Source organism: Odontesthes bonariensis, chromosome 21 (genome assembly GCF_027942865.1).
Source record: "Odontesthes bonariensis isolate fOdoBon6 chromosome 21, fOdoBon6.hap1, whole genome shotgun sequence".
NCBI lineage: Eukaryota > Metazoa > Chordata > Actinopteri > Atheriniformes > Atherinopsidae > Odontesthes > Odontesthes bonariensis.
This window is the reverse complement of record NC_134526.1, coordinates 8,591,191-8,606,558: the sequence shown is the minus strand read 5'-3', so window position 1 is coordinate 8,606,558 and position 15,368 is coordinate 8,591,191. Positions and strand designations below refer to the sequence as shown.

The window sequence follows — 15,368 nt, the reverse complement described above, 5'->3', positions numbered from 1 at the left end:
TGATGAGCTGTGCATGCATCAGAAGGTTTTATTAAAGGTAATTCAGCTTAAAAATGTAAAGTTACAGTAAGTGTAACGACTCAAGGACCTTTTATGTCCTATTCGAACAGCTCTCCATAATCTTCCCCGAGGGTATTTTGTTCTCCTTGGACATCCAAATCTCAAGTTGCACTTGCCTTAAATAGCTGTTCCTCAATCTCTGCCTCTCTCTCTGACTTATGTTCTCTCGTAAAATTAAAGTCTAAAAGAATGTTTATTGTTATTGCCAAGGTTATGGCTGCCTGGGCAATTTAACAGCGAGTGCAGAATACAAAAAAAGGACACATAGATGAATAAATGGAAAGTGAAAAGATTATTAAATGCATAATTTAACACTGATGTTTATCATTTCCGTATGTGGATGGCATTGCCATTCAGAATCAGCGGGAGTATAAAGGCCACTTTTTGGTCTTTTGCAAAGAAAATAATACATTTTTTTCCACATTTTATAACCTGTGAGATATGGTAAACTTATAGAAGTGCAAAACACATCAATATTAGACATACCAAGAACAAAAACACAACTAAATTTGTCAGCAAAACAGAGAATATGACAACAAAATAGAAAACACGTATTACAGTTTTTTGTGTTTTCTGAAATGCTGTTTATCCTCTTTGTTGTCATGTTTTGCACTTGGACAGAATGGGGTTAATGGGCTAGTGAGTAATGTTGAGCCTCTTTTAACCTGATTAGATTACCATGGTAACCGTATGCATAACTTCTTCCTTTCTTCTTTCTCTATCGTGCACATTCATACACCAATGGATGCAGTGGTAGGAAATGTGGGGTTGTCGACATGTGGCCCGGGGAAGCCAGGGGTCGAACCACTAACCTTCTGATTGACAGACGACATGCTCTTGCCACCGGAACAAGAATAAGTCTCTTCAAGAGTAAAAGTACTGGATCTGGTAAAAGATCTGGCAAAATGTCCAATCAATAAAATCAATTTAATTTTGATTTGGTCAGAAACTAAAGTGATTCCCACTTAGCTTTCATTATGAGACCATATCAGAGCTAAATGTATCTATTGTGCATTATGTTAAAAAGTTTAATAGCCATGCGTGCAGCTGTCATGTTAAACACAAGGAGCAGGTTTATTCTAATTTACAAATTTGTGCCATTAACTTTTTTTCTGATAAAAGTTCTCTTTTGTCTTTACTGTAGCATCAGTGTTTTGCTGTAATGATTTTTATGTCATTCACAGCTCTCCATTCAAACAACCTACTCATCTTACTGACTGAAATATCTGGTGATCAGTTTATTTTGTTTCAAATGATGCCCCCTTTATGTGAGTGAGAGCTTGAAGAGCAGAGTCTGTGTTACCAACAAAAGATTAGAGCCGCAGTTGTTGTGCCTGGTGATTGGCTGTAAGTTTTGTCAGAAGAAGCCTGGCTGTGTTGAACTTGCTCTGCTGTAGACCCCTCAGGTCCACTGTGCAAACCCCTGAGGACGCACACAGCCGTGCTTCGGGAAGTTTATGCGTCTCCAGGAACTCGTAACTTCAGCAGTCTCCCTCTAATGTTTTAGCCCTTGCTCCTCTCATCTCTGAGTGTGGGCTCGCCGTCTCATAAACTACACCGTGTGGACAGCTGTGGCATCCGAAGAGCAAATGGGATTGTTAGAGCCTTTTCTATAGAACTCCATAGCTGATGCTGTTTGCTGTCATTTTGATTCCTTCATTTTAGCCCCTCTCTTTTTTCTCAGCTTTTAAATTTTTTTTTTTTAAATGAGGGCTGTTAGTTTGGGGAGAAGGGTTGATTTTTCTTTAGTTTACTTCTATAGGAATGCAACACCCCGATAAGGATTAGTGATATTTGGTCTCAACTCCTCTGCTGATACAGAAAAATGTTTTTTCATTAATCTTGTTACTTAAGCCAAATTTCAAATATGTTAATGGAACAATGATCCACAGATTGCATTAGATGTTGAGTAAATCATAGCCAAGCTACTCTTTATGTTTTTGGCAAAGAGACACGAAACAAACTCTTATTTATGCTGAACATGAACGATATATTAGCTTAACTTTACATGATACATTTAATCGTCCCATTTGATAAATTTTTTTCCCTCAAATTTGACATAGTGGACCTGCTAGAGACTAGAATCCCTACATAATATAATTGTAACCTTAAACAAACCTTTTATGATTCATTCAGCTTGTTTTTACAAACCGTTGGGTTGTATCTGGTTAGTTCCTCCCCCAGCAAGAAACTAGAACAGTAGTTTAGCTTTTAGTCACAGAAAATGAAAATACGGATTAAAGATCACTCTGCTTTTTTTTTTTTTTTTTTTTTAAAATGGCTCCTTCCCCAGGAAACATACATGTGCAGTCAGGTGTGTGCAGCACCCCTTAGTCAAACTGTGAAGCGCTTATAAGCATCAGTCAGTTTGTTAATGTTCTGCCTTCAGGGCCTAATGAGTTAATCAGTTGGCAGGTTTTCCTGAGGGCCGGACTTTTCTTTAAGGCTCTAAACCACTTTTACCCTAATGGTGTCTTCCTCCTCCTCCTCAAACTCTTGCAACTCCTGCCAAGGTTTCAAGTGACAGTCATTCTGTCGCTCTCCTCCTTTCTTGTTCCAATTGGGGGAGGATGACAGTGGTGGCGGTGGTGGGGGAGAGGTCATAAAAGGGGATGAAATGACATGCAGGCAGATCCACTGAGAGGCAGAAAGGAGGAGACTTTCATAGGAATCTCTGTAAACAGACAAAGAAATGCCTGAGCCCACGAAGCCAGGTAAGCTGGTCCATCCTGTGGTATTATGTTAGGAAAGTCCACTGATCAGAAAGTGGAAGCTGACGGTTCAATGTTAATGTTTAAGTATGTGAAAAAGGAGCCCCTAGTTGTAATGGATTCTTGGTAAGAGTGCTTGAGTGCTGCATAAAATAAGGTGTTATTGCATCATGATACGGTTTGGGTTATAACGATAATTGATTTCTTTCGATACAAAAAACAACATAACGGTACTGTTAAGGTTTTTCATGGAAATCGTGTCAAAGTTTTACTAGTTTCCAAAAAGTAAGAAAGAAAGAAAGAAAGAAAGAAAGAAAGAAAGAAAGAAAGAAAGAAAGAAAGAAAGAAAGAAAGACGATTAATGTTACTCAAAGCAGTTGACCCGGATTTTACTCAATAATCTGTCATATAAGTTTAGGCTTTTTATTATTTTCTTATAATTTCATTTCTTTATTCATCACTTCTGTGTTGCTTTCTCTTTCCTTGACAATGTTCTTGTGGTATAGTCTTTAATGTGGGGCTGTTTTTAACAAATAAGCTCAGACATGTCTTTGACTTATCTGTTTTAATAGTCAACATTTATAATGTTTTCAGAGTGAAATATAATGAGATTTGTTGTATTGCTCATTGTAGGCAGCTTTTATTTGACTAAATGCAGGTAATCAATAATAGAATGAGACAAAATGAGGAGAGGTTGAAAGATACATATAGCAATGCTTGAGAAGGAGGCCCCTAATGGTAGTTATAATGGATCCACAAGCTTTTATTGGAACAAATTTGTTGTTTGAGAGGGAATCCTCTACAGTACTTGAGGTTCATTAAGTGAACGAAAGCGGGAACGTTGACTGGGCAAAAATCAGTACACTTACAGTAATATCTGATAAAAGGTTCAAAGTTAAACTGAGGGTTTTCAATTATTTGTTATTAATCTATTATCTTTCATTAAAACACAAAGTATACAGGCTACATCACAGGAAACATTTGCACTACTGAGGTGTTATAAAATAAAATAATTACTTCCCTCAGCACTGATAATAAGCCCTTTCATTGCATCATAAATTGCATGTGTGTGATTCCAGTAATGTGGTATGATATTACAATACATACGGCTCAACATCCAATAATCTCTGCGCTGAAACATTATCCAACCACATCGCTGTGGTATGTGACATTAAACTGTACAGGCTGTAATGTTTCTATCAGTCACTGGTTCTGAAATATGCTCTGCTGTCTTTGTCAACAGCAACCTCAAAGTATCATAAATCAACTGGTGACTTGAAATGAATGAGAGAATGCATGAGCCAAGGTGGGAAAAGAGAACAGGAGGAAAGGAGTCGGTACCAGATAAAAGCGGAAAGATGAGCGGGATGATTTGTTTGAGAGACCTTTGCCAAGTCAGGTGTAACAACGTTGCGTGGTATCTCTGCACCTCAGACACCTAATCTATCTGACCCTGATTGCCTCGCTCATTTTGTCTCCCTGGCTGGTATCTGTCTCTGCTAGCCAATCTGCATGCCGTTCACCATATCACCATCGGTGAAAGGTAGAACTCCAGTTTTTTTCTTGAATTTGATTTAGAATTCATCTGTTTGAGTTGATAAAAATTCAGAGATCCCTTTTGAATATTGAGCTCGAGCAAAACCAAAAAGATGAAGCCAAAAAAAACAGACAGTCCATATTTATAGATGCATGTCTTTGCTGATGCATGATGGAATGCATTTGACTTGATGTCTCTCCCCTCTAAAGATGCTTTCGGCTTTTCCCTACAGTAATTCCATCCCTGCATTTCATTATATCATACCAATGTGTTGCCAGTCTGGTGTCCTGACATCACACGTATTATATTCCTAACACCACATTACTAACTTCTCTCAGGCTCCTCTTGTTCTTGTGTATCCACCCATCCCAAAATGCTGCCCCTGTCTTGAACTTCATCACACTTTCTCGGCTTTGGAGCCCCTCTACCCCTGTCGAGCAGCTGGTTATAACTGGTGTGACTCCCACAGCCATATCTTGCTCATCACAGGAAAGCCTGCCTGGGACTGCAGAAGCCATGGTGATCTGGAGGAGGCACGCATCCCAATAAACAGTCACAAGAATAGATTTCAAGTGTGAGGGTGACGGTAGTGGCCTTGCGGATCCACAAAAGGAGACACGTCTCTGGGGAGGGACATCTGGTTTGACCCTGGTTAACCCAAAGAAAGGGGTGAAAATTCGTATACACTAACTGAAAAACCAGCCAGAATTATTCTTTCTAATGAAAACTATGGTCTGTTTTATCTCATAAAATGATGGGCGTGTTAGATCAGGCCAGTCATAGAATAATTAGACCATATGTACCAGAGCTGGTGCTAAGAGTTGCGGGGTGGCTGCTTGCTGGCGATGCAGAAATAACAACCTAATTTTTAATTACCATTCACACTGCTAGAGGTCAGCATCTCTACCCAAACACCCCTCCCTCCTCTGTTTGGAAGGAGCAGAGCAGGGGCCACCTTCATACAGGCAGGCTTAGATTTAACTAATGAGGAACAATTGCATTAAAAAGACTATACATAAAAAATACAGGCCCCAATGTAGAAACGCAGTGTAATAAAAGTAAATACAGAGTGAGAAAAACATAATTATTCTAACAAATCTGAGTACATCTGTTAATTCTAAATAACCTAACTGCATGAACTGCATCTGTGAGCATCCATATTAATCAACCAAAAACCAAAGTAAACACAGTTGGAGCACTACCCAGGAGATACGGAGGTACAGAACGAGCCACGGAGCCCAGAGTCGTAATGACTATTCTCCTAAAATGAATGCACAATCCAGCTCTGAAAAACAGATGGCCATGTGCTCCAGACTTGGCATAGAGGTTATCAGTGGAAATCAGAGTGAGTGCATCAGCTCAGAAAGTGCAAAAGACACTGCATAACGTTAACATCAGCGGTGTTCAGGCAACAACAAAAAAAAATCCTTGTATGCTTTTCAACACAAAAATTTGCTGGAGAAGATGAAGGGAACCCTAATGAACTTCCAGTGTTCACATGAGACCAAGACAGATTAAGGTAGGCTCCAGCATGTTTTATGCGAAGTGGACCAGGTCTGCCACAGAGAATGCATACTCCAAACAGTGGAGCATGGGTGTGGGCGTGTAATGTTAATGGGCTGCAAAAATGCAAGGGTGCAAAATGTGTTGAGGACAGAATATTTATAGATAGCACCATGAATGACTGAGGAACGACGAAAAGATTGGGTGACAAGATGACTCACAAGTTTGGCAGAAGAAGAGTATCCCAACATGATAACTATCCACAGCACACTTGTAAAATAAGACGAGTTTTCGCAGAAGATAAAAATGAAAACGATGAGTGGGCCTGGTTGTCTGCAGCAAATCCATCCTGAAATCCAGAACCCTCTGGGATATTTTTAAGGGGAGGGGAAAGCAGCTCAAAGTCTCCAGCAAATAGTAGCTGAGAAACAGCTGAAGATCTCTCCAGAAATGTCTGCAAAGAATTTATAAATTCATGACGAAAGATGTTCTGACTTTTAGAACAAACCTTTACAGTACTCAGCTTAGAGGTAATGCAATAACTGAGAGTAAATAAAATGCAAATGATTTGACTTGTGATATTCCATAGGGGTGCATTCACATCTGTACACTAGATACAAACATATCTGTGACATAAAGCTGGCAAGTTTTCTGGTGTAATTTTCAGTTTTCTGGGTGTTTCCAGATTCCTTAAAAACTGGCAGACTAAGTTACATCATCCAGTCGTTTCCCTCTTGCTCTTATCTCCTTAATGACTTTGGCTAAACTCTTCAGTCAGACCGAGTGAAGCTACTTGGACAAATGAAAACAGCAGTCCTCCCTGCTGTGCATTTTCAAAATCTAACTGCGCTCTCATCACTTGCTCATTACTCGCTCATTACTCGCTGCCATGAAAACATACCTCTGTATTCGACTTGGAGCGAGTTGACTTGGCTTAAAATGCTTTAAGAGGCCTGATTCTGTGGCAACATTTGCTTTTTGTAACAGCTTTTCCAGAAAATAAAGACTCTTTACTGAGTGATAGGAGTTAAAATGTTGTTACTCAGAGCTGACCCAATTTATGAGAATTCAGTGCAAATATGTCCTACTTTATATAGTAAAGAGCTGCTGTAACAAGATGCACGCAATGGATAAATTTAGATGTTTAGCAGTGGCCCTAGAAATCTGGGCATCTACGAGTCCATCTTCTTGTTTTAACAGAGTAGCAGTTGTTTAGTGAAAGGTTAAACCTCCCCTATAGGCTGCAGTGTAGAAGAAAGTCTGTATCACAACTGACCCAGTGTAACATTACTTCATACCAAAGCCATCATCAAGCCCCCACAGGTATGCACCCGCTGCGTGATGGATTACAGACAGATGCAGAGTCAAGCAACTGCGCCATGCGGTCCTACAATGAGTGAAAAGTTAACCGACATAGCATTTACAAAGAGTCTCTAAACTCAGCCTGAGCCATGTGATGTGCAGTAGAAACACAACCAGGATTGATCGTATATTTCTTAGAGCTTTGTCTGTGATCTGAGAGGGGCCTTGGCCTAATTGGAGAACAGGCAATGTCGACGTGAGCTGGAAGACAAAAGGAAACTGAAAAGCTGAAGTGGATGACAGCTTAATATAAAATTTAAGGCTGCCCTTGTTTACTGAACACTATAGACTCCTCATCCCTAAACTACAAGTGCATTTAGCGATTGTTTTCTTAGCCACTTTTATTTCTATAATGACCATTCATTCAAATTGTCAGAAAAGTTTATAGCATTGCTATGAAATCTAACCTTCATTTTCACACCTCCTTTATCCCTCTTTCAACTCCATTACCAAATCCTTTCCTTTCTCCTCCCTCGTTTGACCATAAATCTTCATCCTCACACGTGGCCGAGAGTGGAGGGGAGGGGTAGAAAGACATCACCCCTGGAATCCAAACAAGTCATAATTCTCATCATCATCACCATCACCTGGTGTTATATACAGCCGTTCCATCTCTCACATTCCCTCCACATGCTTGTGTGCCTAATCCCTTGGTCCTCACCCGCAACAGGCATTATGCACGACCATTACAGCTTGCATAAACATTAAATAACACAGCAATGTCTGCACCTCCAAAGGTTGATCAACTCATAAAGCACATATAGAAAGCTCAATTCTGCCTTCTAAGGTCAAGATGAAATAAAGAGAAATTTAATAGGTTCATGTGATAATAAATCAAGACATAAATCAAAGTCTGTTGAAAAATTGAAAGCAAAACAATTTCAAGACTGAATCTTTGACCCAGAAGAATATCTAAGGGGTTGGTGGCAGATTTATTTAGCCTCATTTGTCAACTATCATTGCTCAAATTGTGGAATACGCTCATAAACAGCTTCTCTAATGTGAGCTTATGTCATCACGATTAATCATCTGAACCTCTTAAAACCTTCACGAAGTGAGTGTTCTCTGTAATGAATCTATGTCTGATTGTTAAAGGAATTATAATTAAGAATTATAAAAATTAGAATTAAAAATTAGAATTTAAGCAGCACAAGATAGAGGAGACAGTGTTGTCTTCGAAACACACATTCAAAGTACCTTGCACAGCATCTGGTGCAGGTTCAAAATAATAATAATAATAATAAAAAAAAGATTCTTTAAAATATTAAAGATATTCTCTTTTTTTTTCAAGCTGAAGCACAGCAGCCACAAACAAAAAGTATTTGCAGAGACCTCTCATGTTCACATCAGCCCACTAAAAACGCTGAGCTCCTGTTTATCATGTAGAATAACCTGCCCCCTGATGTGTCATTTCATCAATACATTCCAAAAACTACTGGAAGTGGAATAAAAGAAATTAAATAATAAGATATGGTTTATGGGATTTACACATTTGAGACAATGTGCCAGAATAATGAATCACTAACATATTATGTTACATGATCATAACTGAAAAATTTAAAAATGTAAGATGACCTAATTTAGAATTCATTTTAATGGAAAGCTCCATTGCAGCACGTGATGATCATTTTTATCAGTGGAATATTTATTCTTTAATGCTTTAGCAGCTCCATTGCTGCCTGTCAAGCAACCATTCAGCTGCTGCTTAGGATGGATCATTTTAACTCCTCCTCCAGGAAAAAATGACACTACATTCAGTTCATTATACAGATGTTGGTAAGATCATCAAAACTGTCACATTAACTTGGCAGATGACTGAGTAATAGGGAGGACAGAGGCTTAAGTGTACCCTGGTTCTGCCGCCAGCATCGTTCTCCATCCTCATCATAAAATGGTGAAACTCCATCAGTCACACTCTGCCCCCAGCGTGGATGCAAGCCAAAATGCCGATTACACCATTGATACTCATGCAAACACTCAGTTTTATAAGTAGACTGTTAATAGACTATTAATCTTCCTTTTTTAAATACTCCTCTGCCAATATCCAGCATTCTGAAATATGTAGATTTGGTTGCAAACACAGAAACACTCTCAGTTGCAGCATCATGCGGTTTGAATACAGATGCAACGGCTCTGCCATATGTGATGATGATGTGTGATGATGGAGTGAATTGATTTTAAAGTAGGATTAAGGTGCTTCACAGGAACTGAGAGTTTCACTTTTGAATAACATATATATTTAGTGTAGCCTAGATACTGGTGGAGTGGAGTCTTAGTTGTAGAAACACTCAGAAGCAGATGTAACCTTTCTGGTTGAGTTAAATCTCAAGCTCTGAATTCATTATTAAAATGAGTTGTAAATTCCATTATGTCACTCTCAGACTTAGCCTTGTATTCAAATTGAGTCCTTTTTTTCATGAATCAATGCTATTGGTCAGCATTTATGTCTGTGCAATCCAGTCTCACTTCAGATTGTGTAATAACAACATCTTTTCGTGTATGTAGTAGTGTCACATGAAAGGCTATAAAATTGCAACCTTTATTTTGTCAGTTGTTTTGTACAGGCCAGTATTCACGTGGTGTGATGGCTATCCACAACCATGATTTTTAATACCTAAAACTAATTAATTGAGTCAGAAAAGTTGAAAAGGGACAGAACTTACTCCAACGTGAGTCTACGGTGTGACCATGGAGGCACCGGGCTTCTCCGTAAACCTCCTCAGAAAATTTTTATGTGTCTGAAAAATGGCAAACATGATCTTTGCTATGATTTGCACTGTGAAGAAATGCACCCATGTCAGAGCTGAAGGGGAAATGTGAAGATGTCATATTTTTTAAAAACATTTTATGAAAACTCATTTCCACTTTATTGCGACAACTTACAAATTAAAACAGGGATCATGCCTGGCTTAGTTGTTCTGCATATGGTATGTAAGTATGGTACCAGTATACCATCAAAATAGCCTGAGTGCCTAAACCCCATGTTAAAATGGTGGCTTTTTCTCAGTTATAATAAGCTTGTGTGATTTATTTAAGATATTTTATAGTTTGCTCAGTTGCCAGCATAATAACCAGTCTTATATGTAAGTGCCCCTCACTCACATTATGTCTTCTCTTTTGTTAAAGAATAATCAGATGAAAATAAATTCTAAGATCCCAAAGTTGAAAAACCTCCAAACTTATGTTAGAATGCGTAAACTTTATCAAAAATGAGCTCTGACTGATGTGAGATGGTTTGATGTTGGGAAATTTGAGAAAATGCACAGATGTTACAATTCCTGCATGACTGAGATCTGCATTTTTGTTTTTAGCCATACATGATGTCTAAATAAACATCTGCTGAGGAATGAAGTTATAACACTGCAATGAAATATTGTCTCTCATATACAACACAAGTAGTACAATGCTCGCAAAGTGATGTGATGCCAATGAAAACAAGATCATTCCTGTAAGAACTTTTCCCCCACGTTTTCTGTAAATTGCAACCAATACAAAGAAAGTGAGAGCAAAACAGAAACTGTCAAAGGAAAACTAAATTAGATGGTTACAATCATCTTTTTGTATAAAAGTGCACACCCCGTGCACAGATGTAGACACATGTTCATGATCAACAGGTAAAACGCAGTCTTATTCCTGCAATAGATGAATCAGACTCCAAGTAGATCCTGATAACTTCTTGGTTGCTTCTGGTTGCTAAAAAGCCACGGTTCACCAACAACTTTCAGTTCACTGAAAGATATCAATCAAGAGAGTTGAAAAAGAATTATCAAGGAGTTAGATATACGGACAGTTGGAGAATATTTGACATGATGCTGCCTAAAAAAATAGGATGCCTCCTCAATACTGATGAAAAGACACTTTCACCCTTTAAAGGTGCAGCAGTGCTTTCTGGCTGCTCCTTGTAAGTTTGGGTCATGGTTTAATGGGTCAAAAAGAAAGAAAACCCTGCCTAAACATATCAGAAACACACATCCAACCTTTCAAAACAATGTGGAAAATAGAATAGAATAGAATAGAATAGAAAAGAAAAATACTTTATTTTTTCAAATTCGTCAAGTAGCTCAAATTTTTTTTTTAAATATTTACAATGATTGAATTAACAACAATAAAACAACAATAATAATACTACTACTAACTAAATAATAATAAATGACTAAATGGCAAAATAAACAAATAAAAATCAATCAATCAATTTGAGAAGAACCCAGCAGTCACTGTTATAAAGCCTTATGGCTGTGGGAACAAAGACCTTCTGAACCTCTCAGTCCTGCTATGTGCTATGAGCTGATGGCATGAAAACAAAACAAGCTAAGAACACCTTCTTTAGGTTTAAGTGTGGTGGAGGCAGCTGGAGGGAATCATGAATAGCTTCAAACGGCTAAATTATGGCACATTATGACAAGTCACAAAGTGCCCACCATTACTTTAAAGGACAAGACCGTTTTTTTGACATTGGGCCCTTGATTTCACATTATAACATGATGTTCTACTCACCCCTGCTTGTTGTTGGTAATTTGGAGCTGTTCCGAAGATATTCGAGAGGCGTCTGGCTGCTCTCTTGAGATATTCGGCCATGAAACGGTTTCCTATGGGCAACGTTATACAGGCACAAACTATGCTGTTTATAATTTATTAATTACTGTAGACTAGCACTGATAACGTGCAGGATTTTTTTAAGTAAGCGACGCACCTCCACGTTATCAGTGCTAGTGTACAGTAATTAATAAATTATAAACAGCATAGTTTGTGCCTGTATAACGTTGCCCATAGGAAACCGTTTCATGGCCGAATATCTCAAGAGAGCAGCCAGACGCCTCTCGAATATCTTCGGAACAGCTCCAAATTACCAACAACAAGCAGGGGTGAGTAGAACATCATTTTATAATGTGAAATCAAGGGCCCAATGTAAAAAAAAACAGTCTTGTCCTTTAATCTATACCTATCCTATAATATTTGCATATATTGCAGCTCACAAATGATGTTGGAAAAGGTTTATCATTGGTCAAGTTTTGATATTTTTGAAAAAAAACCCAACCATTTTAAAAGGGGGAATTTAGACTTTTTTATATGCACTGTACATAAATACATCATAACAGATATTGTGGTTCTCTGGGCAGGTTTAATTCAAACAACTTTTCCTTTAAAGGAAGCTTGACTCCAAAAAGTAACTTATAACTTATAACTTGTGTATACATTTACACTATCACAAACACACATGGTAACTTGAAGCTTCAGTTTCACTGACACACCTGTCAAATGTGGAGTAGTTCCCCTGCCTTGCTTTGTATAGAGCAGCAAGCTACATCAACAAAGCATGAGCCGCAGGAATATATTGCTACAAATTAGCGTTGTGCTGGACCAAAGAGGAGGCCTCACTGGCCCCAGTAGTTAACACATCTGCTGTAGTCATGGCTTATGGTTGTAGACATGCTTAAGTGACCTAATGTATCCTGCAGTCCTTCAACATTAAGCTCCAGCAGAAACAAAACCAAGTAAGAAGCGTTTTCTTCAGCAGCAGTGGTAGATAAATCAGTCTCTGAGTTTAAAGTGACAGCTGTTCAGCATCTGGCATCAAAACACACATTTAGACTAATGCACATGAGGAATTTGTGCCCTTTTTGGCTTTGTTCAGTGATGAGAGAGAAAGATTTCAAGATTCAATGTTTGCTTGGCCTGACTCCTTTGGCTTAACTGCCTGAACAAGCTGGAGACGTACGCAGCAGAGGAAGACAGGGAAATGTCAAGAGAGATTAACGAAGCACATTCCACAGAGGTTACCCTTCAAAAGCAAGTTGGGAGGAGAGAGCAAAGGAAAAACAGAGAGAGCAATGTACTGTTAATCTACTTGTTTTCTGAATTATAAACAGATACTGATATAGTTTTCAGAGAGTCCAAAAACATCACATAAGTTTTTTTGTTGATATTGAAATTTAAGTCAGTCCTTGCAGTAATGTAACGCAGTTTGAAATATTTTACTATTACAGAAATATTGACATAAAATACAGTTAATTTAAACTGTCTGAAGAAGGTTAAAGCAACTTACAAAAAGTAGGTTTTACCTGTTACAGATTGCATAAACACAGGAAGGTAAGAGTGAAGTTAAGGCCTGAAGCCTGAAAAGTACCAATATTGTTTTGATCATGTGGATGAGATTTGTCCTCCAAACTTCCAGGCACTCCAGTTTTCACACATATCAAATCACACAGGTTCTCAACGGAATTAATTGACTTTAGAAGTTTTGTGAAATGAACTTAAAAGCACTTATAGTCCAAGAGTGGAAGCGCCACCCATCCGTTTAAATCAAGCCAATCAAACCAACATCCTGGCAGAGAGTGCGGTCTCTGCCAATTCTATGTCTCAAAGTCAAAATGATCCAAGGCAAATTCTGGAATAGAAAAAAACAGAATGAGGGGTTTCAAACACAGAGCAGATATCCCAGGTTCTCATTGGAATGTATGGACATACAATTAACCATTTGTACACAGGGCACATGTGTAAAGTCTACGGAGCCCCCAAGGGGACAGGGAAAAAAAAATGATGGGTGGGAAAAAAAAAAGGACGGACGGATGGACTTTTGCGAGATCCCGCAAACAAAGTATTCTGGATCAGACTGGTGTTTCGTTTACGAAAGAAGAGGAGCAATGGAGGACGACTTGGAGAGCTACTTGAATTCAAGAGAGGTCCCAAAAGAGGACACAAGTCGAATAAAGAGAAGCAAGGTGGTCATGATAATAGGCTAATATTGTATAATAATTAATTTCTATTCATTAAAGAGTACGTCCTAAATACGACCTGAGATCTCACAAATGTCCGTTCTTTTTTTCCCCAACCGTTTCCCCAAGAGGGCTCCATATAATTGAGACCCTTAATGAGAAAATTGTGGTTTGCTGTAAAATATTGACTTAAAAAAACACACTCTTAAGAGTGGTTTCTTGAGATTGAAACTTTCTTCTTTCTATCAAATCAAGTCACAGAATTAAAAAAAGGCTGCTACCACCAAATACACAGATTTCAGTGGGATTAATATTTGTATACTGTACTAATGTTATTCAGTATTTGAGTTTAAATTGTTGTCTTAAGACTCTGACATGAGAGACCTGTATGGAGACATTACTGAATTCATGAGCTTTCACCAAAACAAACTCTTGTGGCACCAAAATGTCATAAATATGGCCAAAACAGCTAATCTTTAACGTTGACAATAGCTGTCATGACTACTATTGATGTGGAGGAGAATTTTAATCGAGTATATTACATCAGCTTGATACAGTTCATGTTATATTTTTGGTTTTCAGCACACAAATCTTCTGTTTTGGTTCAGTCTCACTGCTCTAGTAAGTGGTTGGTGAACACTGTGGAGATAACTTCCTCAAAAGTAGCCAAAAATCTGAGGTAAAAGAAGTTATTGGGGAATTAGATTGGCAAGGTTGCTAAAGGAATGACTTCTAATGTGCAGTAGATCAGTGAATCAGTAACTGCCTGCTAAAAGCTTCAGTTATTGCAGGTGTAAGAAGATGTAGAGAAGTTTGTATTTTGCCATTATCAGTACACGAGTCACAGCAGAGCACTACACTCCTTTTAAGTGCAAAACTGTGAATAAAATATGTACAATGTGCCATATATGGAACATTACATGCTATTTAGTGGACTATTTTACCCAAAGCCCCATGAAGAAGCAAATACATATGCATGTATTTTTTAATATCAGTGGTGGGAAACAAATCCCTGAGCCTGCTGCTTTCCTCTGTCGGTACTTTTTTGTGCTATCCAAGCTTAAATATTCTCTCTATGTCTTGACTTCAGTCTTATTACTTAATCAGTTTATGGCCAGAGCCATATTACAGTCCCTGGGAGTTTGAAATTATGCCAGTAATAAGCTTTCAGAAACAGAAAAAAATGAAAGTTTAGAATTATAGATGCACTGAGGATGAATTAATGAGTGTTTTCAAAGAAAGTATTGACAGTCACAGGGTCGGCGAAAAGTCAAAAAAATGTTCTCAGTCAACTTCCATCACACACAGTAGTTATTAGATATAAATAGTGTAGCCTATATCTCATCTTCTCCACGAAAGAAGCCAATCCTCCAACTCCTTGAACCCTGTTGGCCCGGCTCATTGTTCTTCTCTCTCCTATCTTTACCTCTTTGCTCTCCATTTGGCTCTTTTTTTTTCTCCCTCAGAGGACAGAGGAATCAG

The 15,368-nt window shown here is 38.3% G+C and overlaps 1 protein-coding gene across 1 annotated transcript in view; it reads left to right on the top strand.

The window, feature by feature from the left end:
- The first annotated feature begins 2,652 nt into the window (after positions 1 to 2,652).
- mybpc2a (myosin binding protein Ca) overlaps positions 2,653 to 15,368 on the top strand; it is a 57,661-nt gene continuing 44,945 nt past the window's right edge. The window contains exon 1 of the mRNA XM_075453683.1: positions 2,653 to 2,774. Within this exon, the coding sequence (XP_075309798.1) occupies positions 2,753 to 2,774 (22 nt within the window). The 5' untranslated portion in view covers positions 2,653 to 2,752. The remainder of the gene's footprint in view (positions 2,775 to 15,368) is intronic.